The 15530-nt window shown below is 45.4% G+C and overlaps 1 protein-coding gene across 1 annotated transcript; it reads right to left on the reverse strand.

Annotated features, from left to right (window-relative positions):
- Positions 1-9417: 9417 nt before the first annotated feature.
- On the reverse strand, positions 9418-14004 carry LOC119300816 (cation/calcium exchanger 5-like). Its single transcript, XM_037577703.1, has 2 exons — positions 13121-14004; positions 9418-10263 (listed from the first exon to the last, which is right to left on the reverse strand). Exons 1-2 carry the CDS (start codon positions 13829-13831, stop codon positions 9499-9501), a joined length of 1476 nt encoding a protein of 491 aa, XP_037433600.1. The 5' UTR covers positions 13832-14004; the 3' UTR covers positions 9418-9498.
- Positions 14005-15530: the final 1526 nt, after the last annotated feature.

The raw sequence follows: 15530 nt of genomic DNA on the forward strand, positions 1-15530 counted from the left end.
GCTCCCCATAACAGTTGGCCGCACACATCAATGACGAGGCAACTCCGGCTCCAAGGGCAAGTTACGAAAGATAAATATGACAAGTTGGGACAAAAAGGATCACCAAGCCGAACTACTTGTTGGCCACATCGCCAATCGTAGCGGGACCTGCCTTTCGCCGACAGCCTCGTCACAACCAATGAGCGCATGGTTCACCTGACCCACCATCAACGCCTACTACCTCACCGAATAGAGCCCGGCCCATGACAACGAGTAGGATTTAAGTTAGTTTTCTTCTCGAATGTAGCTCATTTTATCTTTCTAACATGGGCTACATATGATTATCAATGTTGCATGAAGTTGTACGGAAATGAGGGTTTGAAATTAAGGGTATGGTTGTCAGGGGCGGACATATGAGGGGCGGTCGGCTCCTGTCCTGCTGTCCGAGACGCGCCCGAACGCGTCCATAGAGATATAGCGGGTCTTATTTGTCCCGACCAATTGGAGACTCTTATCTACCTAATACAATCTCAAGAGATTTAACTGGTGCTACTAAATCAGCCTATTAAGAGGAACGAAGGAGTATGACGGTCTCAGGAAACGGTGTGCTAGATGGTGTGGTGGCATGACAAATCACGGAATTTGCTGTTGCTGTCAACTAGCATTAACTAAGTAAAGCAAGCTTGAAGAATATTCTTGCGGTGACCTTGGAGCAAAGAATGATCGACAAGTTTGACACCGTGATGCACGCTGCAGGTAGGGGGTGAAAGTGAGGGCTGAAGGTGGAGGAGGTCAGAAATCCGCATGAATCTACTGCTATACTTGGCACCCACTGGCATCCTTAGATTCTCCATCCAACGAATATAAAGTGATGTTTCCTTTTGCGAAAAGAATACAAGTGACGTTATGCTTCTCCGAAACAGATCCCACGTCTCAGAGTGGTAATCTAGTACTTCCTCCGTCTGGAAATAAGTGACTCAAAATTGTTTAGCTACATAGAGTAATTAGCATAGCATGTCCGCGGCGTGGCTTGCTTAATGAACTTGGTCCTGGGCATGGTTACTTGTGCAGAAGTACGTTGAACGAGTGCATAGTTTAGCAGCAGCTACTGGTCGGAAAGATACCTCTGCATTATTGGAATCCAACGGGCGCCCACATAATTGGATAAGACCACGACCCATGGATTTGTGACATTTTGCAGTTCCTGTGGACTGCGGAGGGAATCAGGGCATCTAGCCATGTGATTGAGTGCATGGCAGCATCAGAAGTGGAGTCCTCTCTAACTACTGCTACTAATTATGCCCATGAACTTTAATTAGTGGTTTGGCTACATACGCCGCCGCAAGATAATCACATGGACAGGGTTGTTAGGACAACTCCGGCGTGGATCACCAAATCGGACACAGCAAACGTATGCAAACACGTTCGGACATCTTTACAGACACTGATAGGGAGGCAGCCATCCAGTCGCGTGCAGCAGACGGCTGCACTAGTTCAAACGGAGTAAAAAAATAGACGAAATTTATGCAACCAGACAAATTTTAAGAAAGTTTCACATATTACATTCAAACATGACGATACTTAACAAGTTTACCTAAAATAAAAAAAAAACTAAACCATGCAAGGTACCCGAAGTTGACCTTAGCCGACGTCACCTCCACTGCCGTCCCCTCTATGGTTGTTGCCTGAGGGGTCATCGTCCTCGTGGTCCTTCTGGCGACGGAACGACACGAAGGGGTCGCGGCTGCACTGATTGGCCTCCGCCTGGCGCTCGAGGCGCAGCTAAACGACTGTGTCCGTCGCCTGGTGGTGACGATCGGCTGCGAAAGCCTTGCCCGTGCCATCGAGGGCACGGGTGGCGTGTTCGGACTCGGGCAGCCCAACTTTGAGGAGCTAGTAACCGAGTCTGCGCCAACGGTGGTCGGACGACTGCGTGGCCACGAGCACCTAGTCTAGCGTCATGTCATCGTTGCATTGCGCCGCTCCTGATGTGTGGCCTCGGATGCCACCATATCAGCCGCCATCAAGGTGCCGTACGTTGTGTTGCCACCTCGGTGATCACGCCACCATGTCAGCAGGCGTCTGGTCTGGCAACGCAGCGAGGAGGACGGCTCTTCCTACGCGGCGTTCGATTTGGACACGCGGTAGCACGGGAGGTGAGGATGTTAAGAACCATTGACACACAAATGGTTGGCAACCGTCCAAAAAAGAACAAAAATTTGATCACAACTACTCCCTTCGTTTCGAATTACTTGTCACGGATATGGATGTATCTAGATGTATTTTAGTTCTAGATACATCTATTTCTGCGACGAGTAATTTAGAACGGAGAAAGTATATATCTAGTTGTTGCCTCCCACATTTCCTGCTTCGCACCATCAAGGCGGAAGCCCTGCAATGGGTGACTGGGCACGAAAGGTCTTGCAACTTTTCTACCGGTCAAGGTGGTCCCTAGCGGCTAGGAACGTTTATCGTGTTGTAATTCTGGGTAACCTCTTGTTAAAAAAACTTTAGTTTGGGTATGTGCAAAGACACTACGCCTCGGCCGATGGATCTTTTAAAAAGATCCGCCGCCTCCGCATCCGTTTGATCGGGGCCATCCAGTGACCCAGCCCCTTTCTTGCAACAGGCATGTTGTTGTAGAAACATTTGCAGGTTCTGTTGCAGAGTTTTTTCGTCTGAACTCTTTTGAAACATGAGTGTCGTTGCGGAAGGACTTTTGCAACACATATGATGTTGCAGAATTTTTTTGTCTTAACTTTTTGCCAATACGGGTATTGTTGCGGAAGGACTTCTGCAACACGGATGATGTTGCGGGATATTTTTGTCTTAACTTTTTTGCAACACGGGTGTTGTTGGGAAGGACTTCTGCAACAAAGATATTGTTACAGAAAAACTGTAAGTGACAGAGGCACGCATCTAATGGTGAGGGTCCTGGCCAGTTGTGCGTCGGCTGATCAAGCTTGTATCGGACGGCTGCGCATGCGACGGAAGTGTACGTGTGTCGGCCGACTAACTCTAATCTTTTCCCTTTCTACTATCAATGCATTAAAACCCAAAGCTTTTGCTTTTCTTAAAGAAGAAGAAAAAACACTACTATAAGGGTATCTCCAACCCTGGCACTCAAACCGTCCGCATACGTCCGAACAGCGAAAGCCATTCAACGCGGGTATGTATCGATCTGCAGGGCGTCCTGATGTACTTTCAAAATCGGAGACAAACGTGGGGGGCTTTGCAGGCGTCCGCTCAGCATTCAGGCCCGCTTCTAACCACACTGGCCCACCCAAACCCCTCCTCCCTCGCCCACACGTGTTTCCGTCGTGCTCCAGTTGCCCGCATTCATGCCATTGTAGAGCGCGCTGCTCCACATTGAAGACGGCTTAGGGCGGACGCGACCTCTCACTGCCTTCGTCATTAAAGTGGCACGTCGGCCGAGGGTGTCGCTTGTTGCACGCCCGGCTGAACACGCCTCCTCGCAACATTCAAACGACTCCAATAAACCCACGTGGAAGTCGAGAAACCTACTCCGGCCACACGTTTCATGCGGGCAACATTAAACACAACACCGGGCAAGCTCCTCCCGTCCGCCCGCTATTTAAAGGAGGTCAGATGTCGGGCAAGAATTGCACCACTCCGCCGCTCCCCTCTCCTCCTTCCACCATTTTCTTCCCCCTTTTGATGGCATCCAATGAGCAGGAAAAATAGGTCTCCGGCATAAAAGCCGGCTGGATGGCCCACAGAGCCGGTCGGATACGAGTGACGCAGGTCACTGCTCCACCTCCAAGCTGGACGGAGCAAGTTGCCGCTCCAAGCCGTGCGTGGTTCAGCAACTGGCCGCTCCAAGCCAGCTCCCGGAGGAGTGGCGAGTTGCTCCAGACTAACACGGGGGGACAACAGCGGCACGGGCATCATCACTGCCATGGGAGACACCATGTTGTACCGTGTCTCCCGTGCCTGCGACTGCGTCATCTGTCGTCAACGCGCGTGTAATCGTGCCTTCTCAGCAGAGAAAGAAGTTGGCTGCGCGGACATTGACGAGGTGACGGCCCGCACGTCCGCACCCACCGCCATCATGAAGCAAAAGTAGAAGACGGTAGGCCGCCACCGCTTGGGTCCCATGAAGGCCACCACCGAGGCGATACCGATGTACACAGCCGATGTCTTGCACGATTCTTCAGCACAGACCATCATCAACCCCCGCCTAGGCTCCACGTAAACGGAGCCCCCTCCCCCCTCTCCCTTCGGCTGAAGCACCCTCCTTGCCACTCCGATGAGCGGAGTGTGCTTATCCACCCTAGCGGCTTGCCCCATATCACTTTCTATAAAATAGTCCATATATGTCTCTTCTCCAACCCAAGAACAAAGAGAGAGTTCAAATTTTCTTTTCATGAGGATGTTCTAGATTAAGGAGATAAGTGATGAATTTTTACCTTCAAATCCACCCAAATGTGATAGCTAATACTTGTGATTTGGAGCATCCCCCACTTGTTGGCTTCCTCGTACCCAATTCCTCTCTATAATGGAAGATTGCTCGCCCTCGTCTGTGGTTATTCCCTCCAAGGGGTTTCCAAGCAAATCATTGTGTCTCCCATTAATTTTATATTGCTCTTGTCGCATTTTGCTCAAGTACATGCTTGCTTGCTATCGGTACCTATTGCTCAAGTTTGGTACAATTTGGTTGTGTTGACATGTGAGACATGGACATGCATGGGTTTTTCGATACTTTGATGATAACTTTTGGGTATTTACCTTGTAATAAGCTGATCTCGCATGTTGTTGTGGTGAAGACTGAATAGCTTGGTGCTTATGGATTTCATCATATGGTTCATATTTCCTATGTGCACACAAAAGGGTTTGTTGAAATGCTCGTGAAGTACTAGCTTGTTGTTTAGGGCCACTCCCACTCCTAAGAGTGCAATGTGCCATTTAATTATTGTTTTGGTATTGATGATGACAAATTAGTTGGACTAATATTGGCGTATAAGTTTTTTACTCTAGTTTTAGCCTCATGATTATCTAGTGACATGGATCGAGGATCGTCGAACATTCAAATGCTCAAGAAGTTCATCTTGGAGGCTATTTTATTTAGCCTTTCTTTTTATTTTCTTGAGTATTAGGGATCTTGCACTATCAAGAGGGGACTATTGGGAAGCAATTTCAGGTCATGGACTCTTACCCTATTCCTTCTCCCAAGCCCAAACCCAGAAGGCAGCAACACTTCTTAAGCCATTTGGAGCAAAATAGGGTTTTTGTAGGGGCAGAATCTCCGGGCCTCTATTGTTACCCGTTGTGTGTACTGGCTCGGGGTGATGCCCCAACAAGAGACTCCAAGAGTTCATCTGGGCAACCTTAGGCTCGAGCCAGAGTCTTCAGCACCTTGCCTAGGAGTCTCTAGGGTACCCTCTTACCGGCTAGGCTATGTCTCGGGAATGATACCTAGCTAGAGACTCTGTCTTGTTATCCGGGTGCCCTCATCTCAGAGTTGGAGCCTCCCAATTTCTTTTGGGTGTTTCTCCATGTACCCTCGGGTTGGAGCCAGAGTCTCACGGCATTCTGCCCAGAGTCTCCGACCGTTGTCCCGAGGAATCAACCTGTTCTGCCCATGCTGCTCCTCTGAGTTGCGCGTAACAACAGAGTCGGAGTCTCAAGGTCGAAATGGTCGGAGTGTCTGGGACCTTATTTATTGCAACACAATGGCCATTTTTTAACCTTCGATATAAGTCACCTACCACTCCGGCAGGTGGTTGACCACCTCATTCCTCTCTTGACTAGATCTTGAGAAGAACTCCCCCACCATTCCCACACTCTAAATCACTGATTTATTGTGGGATTTTTGAGGTATTTAAGAGAGGGTTCATCAAAGCATAGGTCTACTTCTCCTATCTCTTTTAACCATCTAGATTCGTGATTTGAGCAATGGCATCCCTCATGTCTGAGTTTGTAGGTATGGAGTGGTGGCTTCAGGTTGTTTGATGTATGATTTTGTCAGATCCTTGTTGAATAATTTAATAAAAAATGGTTGTGTACATCTTTTGATGCAGAGGTCGAGGGTTTCAACTTCATTTTCTAAATAAAAAATTAGACTCAATATGAGTCTTTCATCTAAAACTTAGTTATATCTTTAGTTCTTTATTTACTTCCATAAATCATTATAATGCTCTGGTGTCCTTTTCAGATAGAGGCAAATGCTAAGTTCAAATTTGATCAAGTTTTAAAACGTTGTCACAACGCCTTCGTTTCATTCGCACTAGAGAGCAATGATGCAAACATAATTATCTATTGGTCATATCGAAAGCAAAAATAAAGAGTAGTCTGCTGAAGTGCTTTTACCTCTTACCTTTTCTTGATGATGACAAGCACTGAATCTTCTGCCAGAGTTTATCTGATTGTCTGATAAAAAGGACATGCGCACAATGGCAGCAGCAAGTTGACAAGATGCAGACCTAAGGTGATTACTCAGTAAACTCTGTCTTCCAATCACCTTGAACTTGAAGGCGACTTTTGGTACCAAAGGAAATACAAGGAGTTACAAGATGCAAAAGCCAACAAAGGATCTTGTCGCTGTAATCACCAGCTCGCACCGGCCAATGGTTTCTTACATTTTTCAAATATAAATATTGCAAGTTGTAGTACTACTGCTTGGACTAGAGTATTTGCTATAAGCATCTTGGGGAGGAACTATGCATGGATGGTATCGTTTGTATGTGCCCATAGTTTCCGTCCCAGGTCCTAAATAATCTTGGTCCATGATTATTCCTAGGTACTAGTAGTATTGATGCTGACGAGAATTAAAAGGTTCGGCAGAGCATTTCTCCTTCGAGGTCCACTCTACCAATCAATTCACACAGTCAGGGCACGGATAAATGTTGTATTTCTGAAACCATGTTGAGTTTCATGCGACATCAATTCACCCAAGAGTTTAGCTTGAGGAATGCAATTGTATTTCAGCTAAACTCTTTTCCAGTCCTATACTCGGATGTCTCTTAGCTTTGACGCAATCATACAATGATATGCTCACAGATTTTTCTAACATAAGAACAAGTCTTTTTTTTTTTTGCGGGTAAACATAAGAACAAGTCTAACTTGGAAGTATTGCAACTGGTCCTACTAAAAATGATGAGTAGTGTTATCCTCAAAAAAAAAATGATGAGTAGTGTCGTGACAATCCCCAGTGGCCTACTAGCAACCAAGAGACCCCAGCATCGCCTCCAGCGACTCGGGGGTCCTGGTTGGGCGATGCGTGGGGCGTTTTTTTTCTAAAACACGGTACAATTAAAATTGCTCACATACACGTATGAACGCGCACGCACATTCTATATTTATGAGCACATCTGAGAAACAATCGCGTGTGTTGGTTGCATTGCGACCTGGTTGTAGGTCAGATGCATGCTGGCGGCTAATGGTGGTACAGGTTTGTTCGGGCCATTGTTTCTGGCTTAGGTGTGTTGTATCTCTGGAAGAAATTCCTGCTCGTAGCCGGTGATGACCATACTTATAGATACTATTTTCTTGTTGGAATCACCACCGAGGAGATTTCGCACCTCTCCCACCCTCGAGCTCTACTCTTGGGGTGAAAACCAAGATCCGCTTTTGTCAGATTGATGATGGACGATGCCTTTGGCGTTGTTTCTTCAGTGGAACCGTCGGGTTTTTCTTTTGGAGTTTTAGCCTTTTGGCAGAGCACTTGGACTGCGTTGAAGTGGTTGGTCTAGAGCTGGCGGTGGCAAGGTGGGGGTGGTGTTTGCGGTGGCGGAGACACGTCCGTTCGGGTCCGAAGCTGGTCGGTATTGTTGGGTAGTCGACGCACACTCGACGTGCATGCAACGTTAGACGAGTCATGTTGGTCGTCCTCTCGAGATCAAAGCGGCACATTCACTCCTCTATCGTCAGATATTTCTTCTCTCTCTGGCGTCGACAATGTCATCATTTACCATCTGTTGCTTGAAAGAAAGATGAACACCCTATTTTCAAACTCACATGGAATAGCTCTAGCAGATTAAAACACAAAATCTTCTTCTGGTTAGTGGCACACTGCAGAACGAACACTAGAGCACTTCTCCAGAGAAAAGGCATGCATCTAGATGATCCATATTGCCCAGTCAACAATGAAAAGGCTGAGGAAACAAACATGCATTTACTCTGGGACTGCAATTTTGCACAAGAATGCTGGAACTCACTGATTCCAAACAGGCAAAGAGGTACTTCCATATATGAGGACACCATTCTGGCTAGCAAACTCATTCCAAAGCAATTCGCAGCAGAGATTATCATTTTGGGTTGTTGGAACATCTGGATTCAGACAAATGGAAAGGTTTTTCATGCTCAACAACCAACTTTACAGGCATGGCGATATTTCCTCAAGCAAGACATTCTGCTTCTTAAACACAGGATTAAGAATAAATTTTCTGCTAGCTTCTCTCAGTAGATAGATAATAACATATAAGATGATTTGTATTCCTAAGGCAGGCATAGGATAGTTTTTTCTCTTCCCTCTTAAGGACCTTTTGCAGGTCATTTGTAAATTGTACCTTATTTTTATTAATAGAAAATACCGTAGAACTATTGTTCTACGGGTGGGGCTTCAAAAAAAAAAAATCAAACATGCTTGTGGCGGTCTAATGCAATGGGGCAAACTGGTGCTCTTTGGTGAAGTTCAGGGAAGTCAAAGTCGTCGGCCGTGAGCACAGCTGGTGATGTACGATGATGCTGTTTCTGTAGACAATGTACTTTTCTGTTTGTGCTGTGTTAACCGGCCTTTGGGCGTTCTTGTATTTCTGTTTGTGCTTTGGTCCTAGTTTGCTAGGTGTGGTGCATTTTTTATACAGGTTTCGGCCGGTTTCCCTGGATAAACCGAGCAACCGTCGGCTTCTTCTGAATGGAATCTTGGCAGTTCTCCTGCTAACTTTCAAAAAATTAGTAAAAAAAAGAGATCGAAAATAATCAATAGCTCGACAAAACTTGCCCGCAATCATAAATTATATATAAATTGGAGAGGAAGTCAGACTACCCATGCTCTAGATTTTTCAAAGTATAAAGTAGTACAGTAGATTACGAGGAATAGTTTACAAGGTGGCACATTTGAGACGACAAGGACTGCCGGACTAGCGATGTGGTTGTCATTCAGGATCGATCGAGGTCACAGGTGAAGTTTGCAAGGTTTCCTACGATTTAAGTAAAGAAACAGGAGGTTGTAACTGTTTTACCTGTGTCTTGTGCATGGGGAGTGAGGAAAACTAAACTGTCCTGTGTTCGATGAGATTGCCTAGTCATGACAACTCATCCAAGTGGAAGTAGACAGATGATGTCAGAGTATTGTGTCCTCTGCAATTCATAAAATATGGAATGAGAGCTTTCATTGATGTAAATACTACATGGCCTCTTGATGAACAGATTTTCCCTCACATATACCATGACAGTTAGAATAAGTCAAGAAGGGCCTTCTTTCAAATGCAATTGCTTGAAATGGCAAACAATTACCGTACACACAATCTATGAGCTTCTATTTATATAGAAAATATATCATCCAGAAGAGCTCGCAATGGCGATACTCACTATGGTAAACAATATGTAGAGCCCCGTTAGGCAGTAGCCCCAGAATCTGGGTACCCGGAATCTGGCCCAGGTTACCACCAACAGGGTTGCCATCAAGCTCAGAAGAAGAAACACAAATGCAACAACAATTCCAACATGGAATTCAAGTACAAAGGCTTTGGGATACACTCCTGCTGTCTGCATCACTAGGGCAGTTCCTAATCCAACGAGCATGTTGAACATTGGGCCAGCAAAACAGCCAGCAATGGCGATTGTAGGTTGGCCGTTCTTGGCCAGTGCCACGTCAGCAACAAGATCACCGACAGAATTCCCCCATGCCAAGACTGTCATGCCAAGTATAGCTGGAGGGAGATCCATAATAACTCCAATTGCTGCCAGGCAGTTCAGGAGCTCTCCGGCCATGGTTGAGATCCAGAAGACGCTCATTACAAACGATATGAGGGTACTTGCAATGCTTTCTGTTTCTGGCGATTCTTTCTCAAAACGGAAGTGGGATAGAGCCAAACAAAAGCTAACCAGAAGCACAACAGACCAGAGGGGGAAGCGGATTTGAGGGAGAAGAAATACTATTCGGCTATCCAATGGAATGAATGAGCTAAAAGAATATAGTAGTATGAGAGGGCATAGACAGATGTTGGCACAGACATAAAATTTGTTCCATTCAGAAGGAAGCGTTGAGGGTATCGTGAGCTTCAAAAGAAATGTCACAGGCCAATCCCAAACTCTTGTTACCTGCCACAGGTAGATAGCCATCAGTATCATGAAAATCCAAGGTTAAGAAAGGAGCTTATGCTTCCATTCAAATCTCAAAGTGAACCAGAAACCAAGTGTCGTTACAATGAGTACTTCAAAGATGCAACAAGAAGATATCGATTTCTTGTTGCAAGTACAATCATGAGCTCTATAGTATACGTAGAAAGTCTGCAGATGATCAAACAGCAAAATATTTTCACTAAAGAAATAAACATGTTCCTATGAGAAGAAAACATAGCTGATGCTTGACAGTGAGTAAAGTTAAACACTGCCCTAAAATGAGAAGACTTGCCATAGATTTCGTAATTGCTCGCACTTATTGACCACCAACAAGACATGAGTTCGCCCAGTTACTATCTCATTTAGAATGGATGAATGATATCGAATTTTGTTAAAGATCTTCATCTGCTCTCGTATCTGATTTACAGGGAACGATAACACAAACTATAATATGGTTTCTATGTCTCCCATGGCATGGTAAAGCTTAAGAACATCGTGGTAGACATGGCAAGGATATAGACAATAGTGTGACCTTGCAGAATAAGCAAATATAAAGTCAAAGACTTGTCATAATCTTGATATCTATTTTTCTCTCTTCCATATAGAAGGTTCAGATCTGAGTAGCCATCAAAACAATTGTGCAGCATTCCTCCTAATCTCGTGCTAGACCATATTATGATTTTTTACATCTAAAGATTAAAAGTCAAAACAACTAGTTTTAGAACGTCAGTACAGAGAAATATCGAGTTATATTGCATCTATGTCATTGCATAGCAAAATATGGAAGTCCATTGCACTTTGCAGTAGTTCGAACTGAAATATTTCAAATGAAAGGCTTATCCACAATTAAGCATATAAAATGTTTAAGATATTGAAATATGTACAAGATTGTAAACTGTTTGAGACTGTGCGGCGTCAAATGTTAAGAATGAGGAAATGGAAGCATACACTGAAACTTGTACCAGTGGTCATGTTACTAAACAGTTGAGTATACATGTGCAGCTGGATTGTAGAAAAGCTGCAACACGCATGCAACCTTTAGCCATTACTCCATGTGAAAATGGCATCAACCGCATGTTCTTAATTATTAACGGGGATGAGATGCCTGTATGAGAAGGACTTGATAGCTTTAAGTCAAACCATTTAGGCGTCACTAGGTTTTCACCTGGTCCCTCATATTTGGTCACTTTATCATCTTTCCTATGTATATAGCAGGCTTCACTGCTAAAATGTATCCTTTGGTTATATGGGTTCTAACTAGAACTTACTTAAGACAGAAGAAGAAACAAGTTCTTCTGCTAGCGGCTGACCAAGCACAACAAAGCCAGTGTCAGTGTGGTATTCCATGAAGATATACAGGTATATATTCTAGCATAGGCCACAATAGCTTCTGAAACTCGTATTACTGAATAACTCAGTGGTTGCCACCTATCTGAGTGTTCTCCATCGTATATTAATTTTAGACTTTGTGGTCCCGTTATCATCTTCTTTAGATATTAATCGATCATCATGGCATATGTTCACCATCCAATTAGTTCATGCTGTATGCAACCAGATCCTTTGCCCAGTTGAGCAAGGAAAATTTAGCCTTGCTAAAGCTATCTTAGGTTGCAAACTGATTGGTAAGAGTTAAAAGTGTTCGCTACCTAGGCTAAGAAAACCCCAGGCAATGGTCATAGAACAAATTCGGTTATCTCTCATTGCAGTGGAAAAATGAAGATTATAATTCACCAATATGCTTTAACTTTTACTGTCTGTTCACTTGTGTATGATTTCATTGAAATGAATAAAATCTAGTCTTCTCAAACGAAAAGATACAGAAAAGACGTTAACACAGTGCCCATCTTACGCTCCAAACAAAACCCTAATCTGCCCATGCAACAGTTACCCTTCACAACTATAGATATGAATCAGAAATGTCCAAACAGCCAGGACAGATTGTTGGAATAGTTCGTCCGCTGCAGCTGCAGCCATTATTGGCAAAGTTAACTTTGGTCATGCCACAGGTGCATGGCTAGGTAAGGTGCTTGGATTTGTACAGTTTTAGGAGTATATTCTTTATGTAATGAACGCAATGTTTTGAACTTAGCAGTAAATAACTAAGCAGCTACAGGAAAGAGTGAAAGAAAGTGGGTATGTGATTATCATGCTTACTTTGGTAACTTCACCAACTTTGCAAATGTAATGGACTGGATATGATAGACTTACTGCCTTTATATATAAAAAAATAAGTACAATGCAACACTCCAAAATACACAAGTGAATCAACTAAGTCACTGCAGGAAAGAGTGAAGAAAATGAGTAAGTGATGAGCATCCTTATTTTTATCACTTCAGCAACCTTTCATGCAAGGGATTATGTGCTAGACTTGCTGATCCTATCAATATTACAAAAATCAAATAGAATGCAACATCCTAAACTACAAGTGAACTACTCCCTCTGTCCCAAAATATAAGAACGTTTTTGATACTATCATAGTGTCAAAAACGTTCTTATATTTTGGGACAGAGGGAGTACATGCTATAATATGAATACTTTTCTGGCCAACTAGCAGATTAAATACTTTTCTAAGTGCTTAATATTCTTTCTTCTTGAGAATCTCAGTTCAGAACAAACGCTTAAGGTAATCCATCAAAAGGATAAAGTCAACTCACCCCACTGACAACAGCTGCAAATAAACAAACCAAGTATTCAACAGTTTAAATGAGTATTTTCTTGTCGAAGACACTGCTACCAAAGAGACCAATTGCCTAGAATTGCTGAAATGCTGTCTCAGTCTACTCAAATTTCAGGACATATTCAATAGAAGAATAAACTATTGCTTCGTTCATAGTACCTTGGTGAGCACCGTCCACAAACTAGCTTTGCGTTGCTTCTGATGCTCCACTGAGACTGGCAAGTCCATCGCCCCGCGGCTCATGCCATTCGCTATCTCCGGCTCGGCAGAGCTGACTGCCTTTCCCGCCGCGCCCAAATCCATATAAAACACTAAGCCGACGAAGAAGACATAGAAGAGCACGAGCCCGACGGCCTGCCACAGGAATATCTCAGCGCTGAGGTAGATGTAGAAAAGCGCCGACGCGGCGACGAGGTATAAGAAGACGTCGCGCGTGAATGAAGCCGGCGGGACAGCGAAGGGCGCGGCGATAAGGGAGACGGCGCCGACGACGAACGCGGACACGAAGGCGCCCGCGGAGAGGATGGCAGCCAGCCCGGCCCGGGGCAGCCCGCCCTCGCCGCGTAGCGCGGCGGCGGAAGCGAACGCATCTGGGGCGCCGTTTCCGAGCGCGAGGAGCGTAACGGCGGCCATGGAAGGGGAGAGGCGGAGGCGGGACGCGAGGCGGGAGACGGCGGGGGAGAAGTGGGCCCCCGCGGCCACGGCGAGGAAGCGGAAGTGGAGGAGGAGGAGGAGCGCGAGGACGGGGAGGGAGAGGCGGCGGTCGGCTCGCAGGAGGCAGGAGTGGACGGCTGCGTAGTTGAGGAGTCCCGGGGCGGGGTCGGCTCTGACGGAGGCGCAGGCGGCGGCGGTGTATGGGAGGGAGGCCATGCCATGCGCTAGCTGCCGATGCTCCCGCGCGGCGGTGGTGAAGTAATGGCTGGCGCAAGGAAGGGAGGTGGGGGATTTCGGTGGAGATGGCCGACAGTGAGTGGGATCGGCACGGACGCCGACGCCCGACGCGTTGGGCGAATCCCACCACCAGCACCAAGGCAGGCGGAGTGGCCGATGCCGAACTTAGTGGTGGTGGGTCCCGTTCCGCGGAGAACGTGGAAATGCAGCACGCGTGGACGAGCGGACTGGCCCACGATGGGGTTATATGCAAGGCGGGCCGTTGTATGTTTATATGGTCCAAACTCCAAAGAATGCAATTTGTTGCCCAATTTCTATTTAGCGCTTAAGGCACCACCTGCCAAGAGCATCTCCAACAGACGCGCTATATAAGACGCGTGCTGAAAAAGATTTCTATATAGCGCGTGCGTGATTAAAAATAACGCTCCAGCAGAAGCTGTAAAATAAAGCACGCACAAAAACGAAGCTGCAAATTTAGTGCACGCGGGCAGCGTAGCTACAAATTTGGGGCGCCGGCTTGAGCGCGTGGGCAGCTGCGTGTGGGTCCGCCAGGTTGGGCGCTGTGGTTTTGTGCGTCTGGTAAACCTCCCGCGCGCAAAAGCGCTATTTCGGGGTTGTATACTTTTTTTAGCGCGTCGCGCTAGCCCGCGTCTGTTGGAGATGCTCTAAATTCTCTCAAAAAAAAAGGCGCCACCTATAAAATTGCTCTTCGGTGCTTTTGAAGGAAATATGCCCTAGAGGCAATAATAAAGTTATTATTTATTTCCTTATATCATGATAAATGTTTATTATTCATGCTAGAATTATATTAACCGGAAACATAATACATGTGTGAATATATAGACAAACAGAGTGTCACTAGTATGCCTCTACTTGACTAGCTCGTTGATCAAAGATGGTTATGTTTCTTAACCATAGACATTAGTTGTCATTTGATTAACGGGATCACATCATTAGGAGAATGATGTGACTGACATGACTCATTCCGTTAGCTTAGCACACGATCGTTTAGTATGTTGCTATTGCTTTCTTCATGACTTATACATGTTCCTATGACTATGAGATCATGCAACTCCCGTTTACCGAAGGAACACTTTGTGTGCTACCAAACGTCACAACGTAACTGGGTGATTATAAAGGTGCTCTACAGGTGTCTCCGAAGGTACTTGTTGGGTTGGCGTATTTCGAGATTAGGATTTGTCACTCCGATTGTCGGAGAGGTATCTCTGGGCCCTCTCGGTAATGCACATCACATAAGCCTTGCAAGCATTGCAACTAATGAGTTAGTTGTGAGATGATGTATTACGGAACGAGTAAAGAGACTTGTCGGTAACGAGATTGAACTAGGTATTGGAATACCGACGATCGAATCTCGGGAAAGTAACATACCGATGACAAAGGGAACAACGTATGTTGTTATGCGGTTTGACCGATAAAGATCTTCGTAGAATATGTAGGAGCCAATATGAGCATCCAGATTTCGCTATTGGTTATTGACCGGAGACGTGTCTCGGTCATGTCTACATAGTTCTCGAACCCGTAGGGTCCGCACGCTTAAAGTTCGGTGATAATCGTAATTAGGGTTTTTGTGTTTTGATGTACTGAAGGTTGTTCGGAGTTCCGGATGTGATCACGGACATGACGAGGAGTCTCAAAATGGTCGAAACATAAAGATTAA

The sequence above is a fragment of the Triticum dicoccoides genome, chromosome 5A (assembly GCF_002162155.2).
Source record: "Triticum dicoccoides isolate Atlit2015 ecotype Zavitan chromosome 5A, WEW_v2.0, whole genome shotgun sequence".
Taxonomy (NCBI): Eukaryota; Viridiplantae; Streptophyta; class Magnoliopsida; order Poales; family Poaceae; genus Triticum; species Triticum dicoccoides.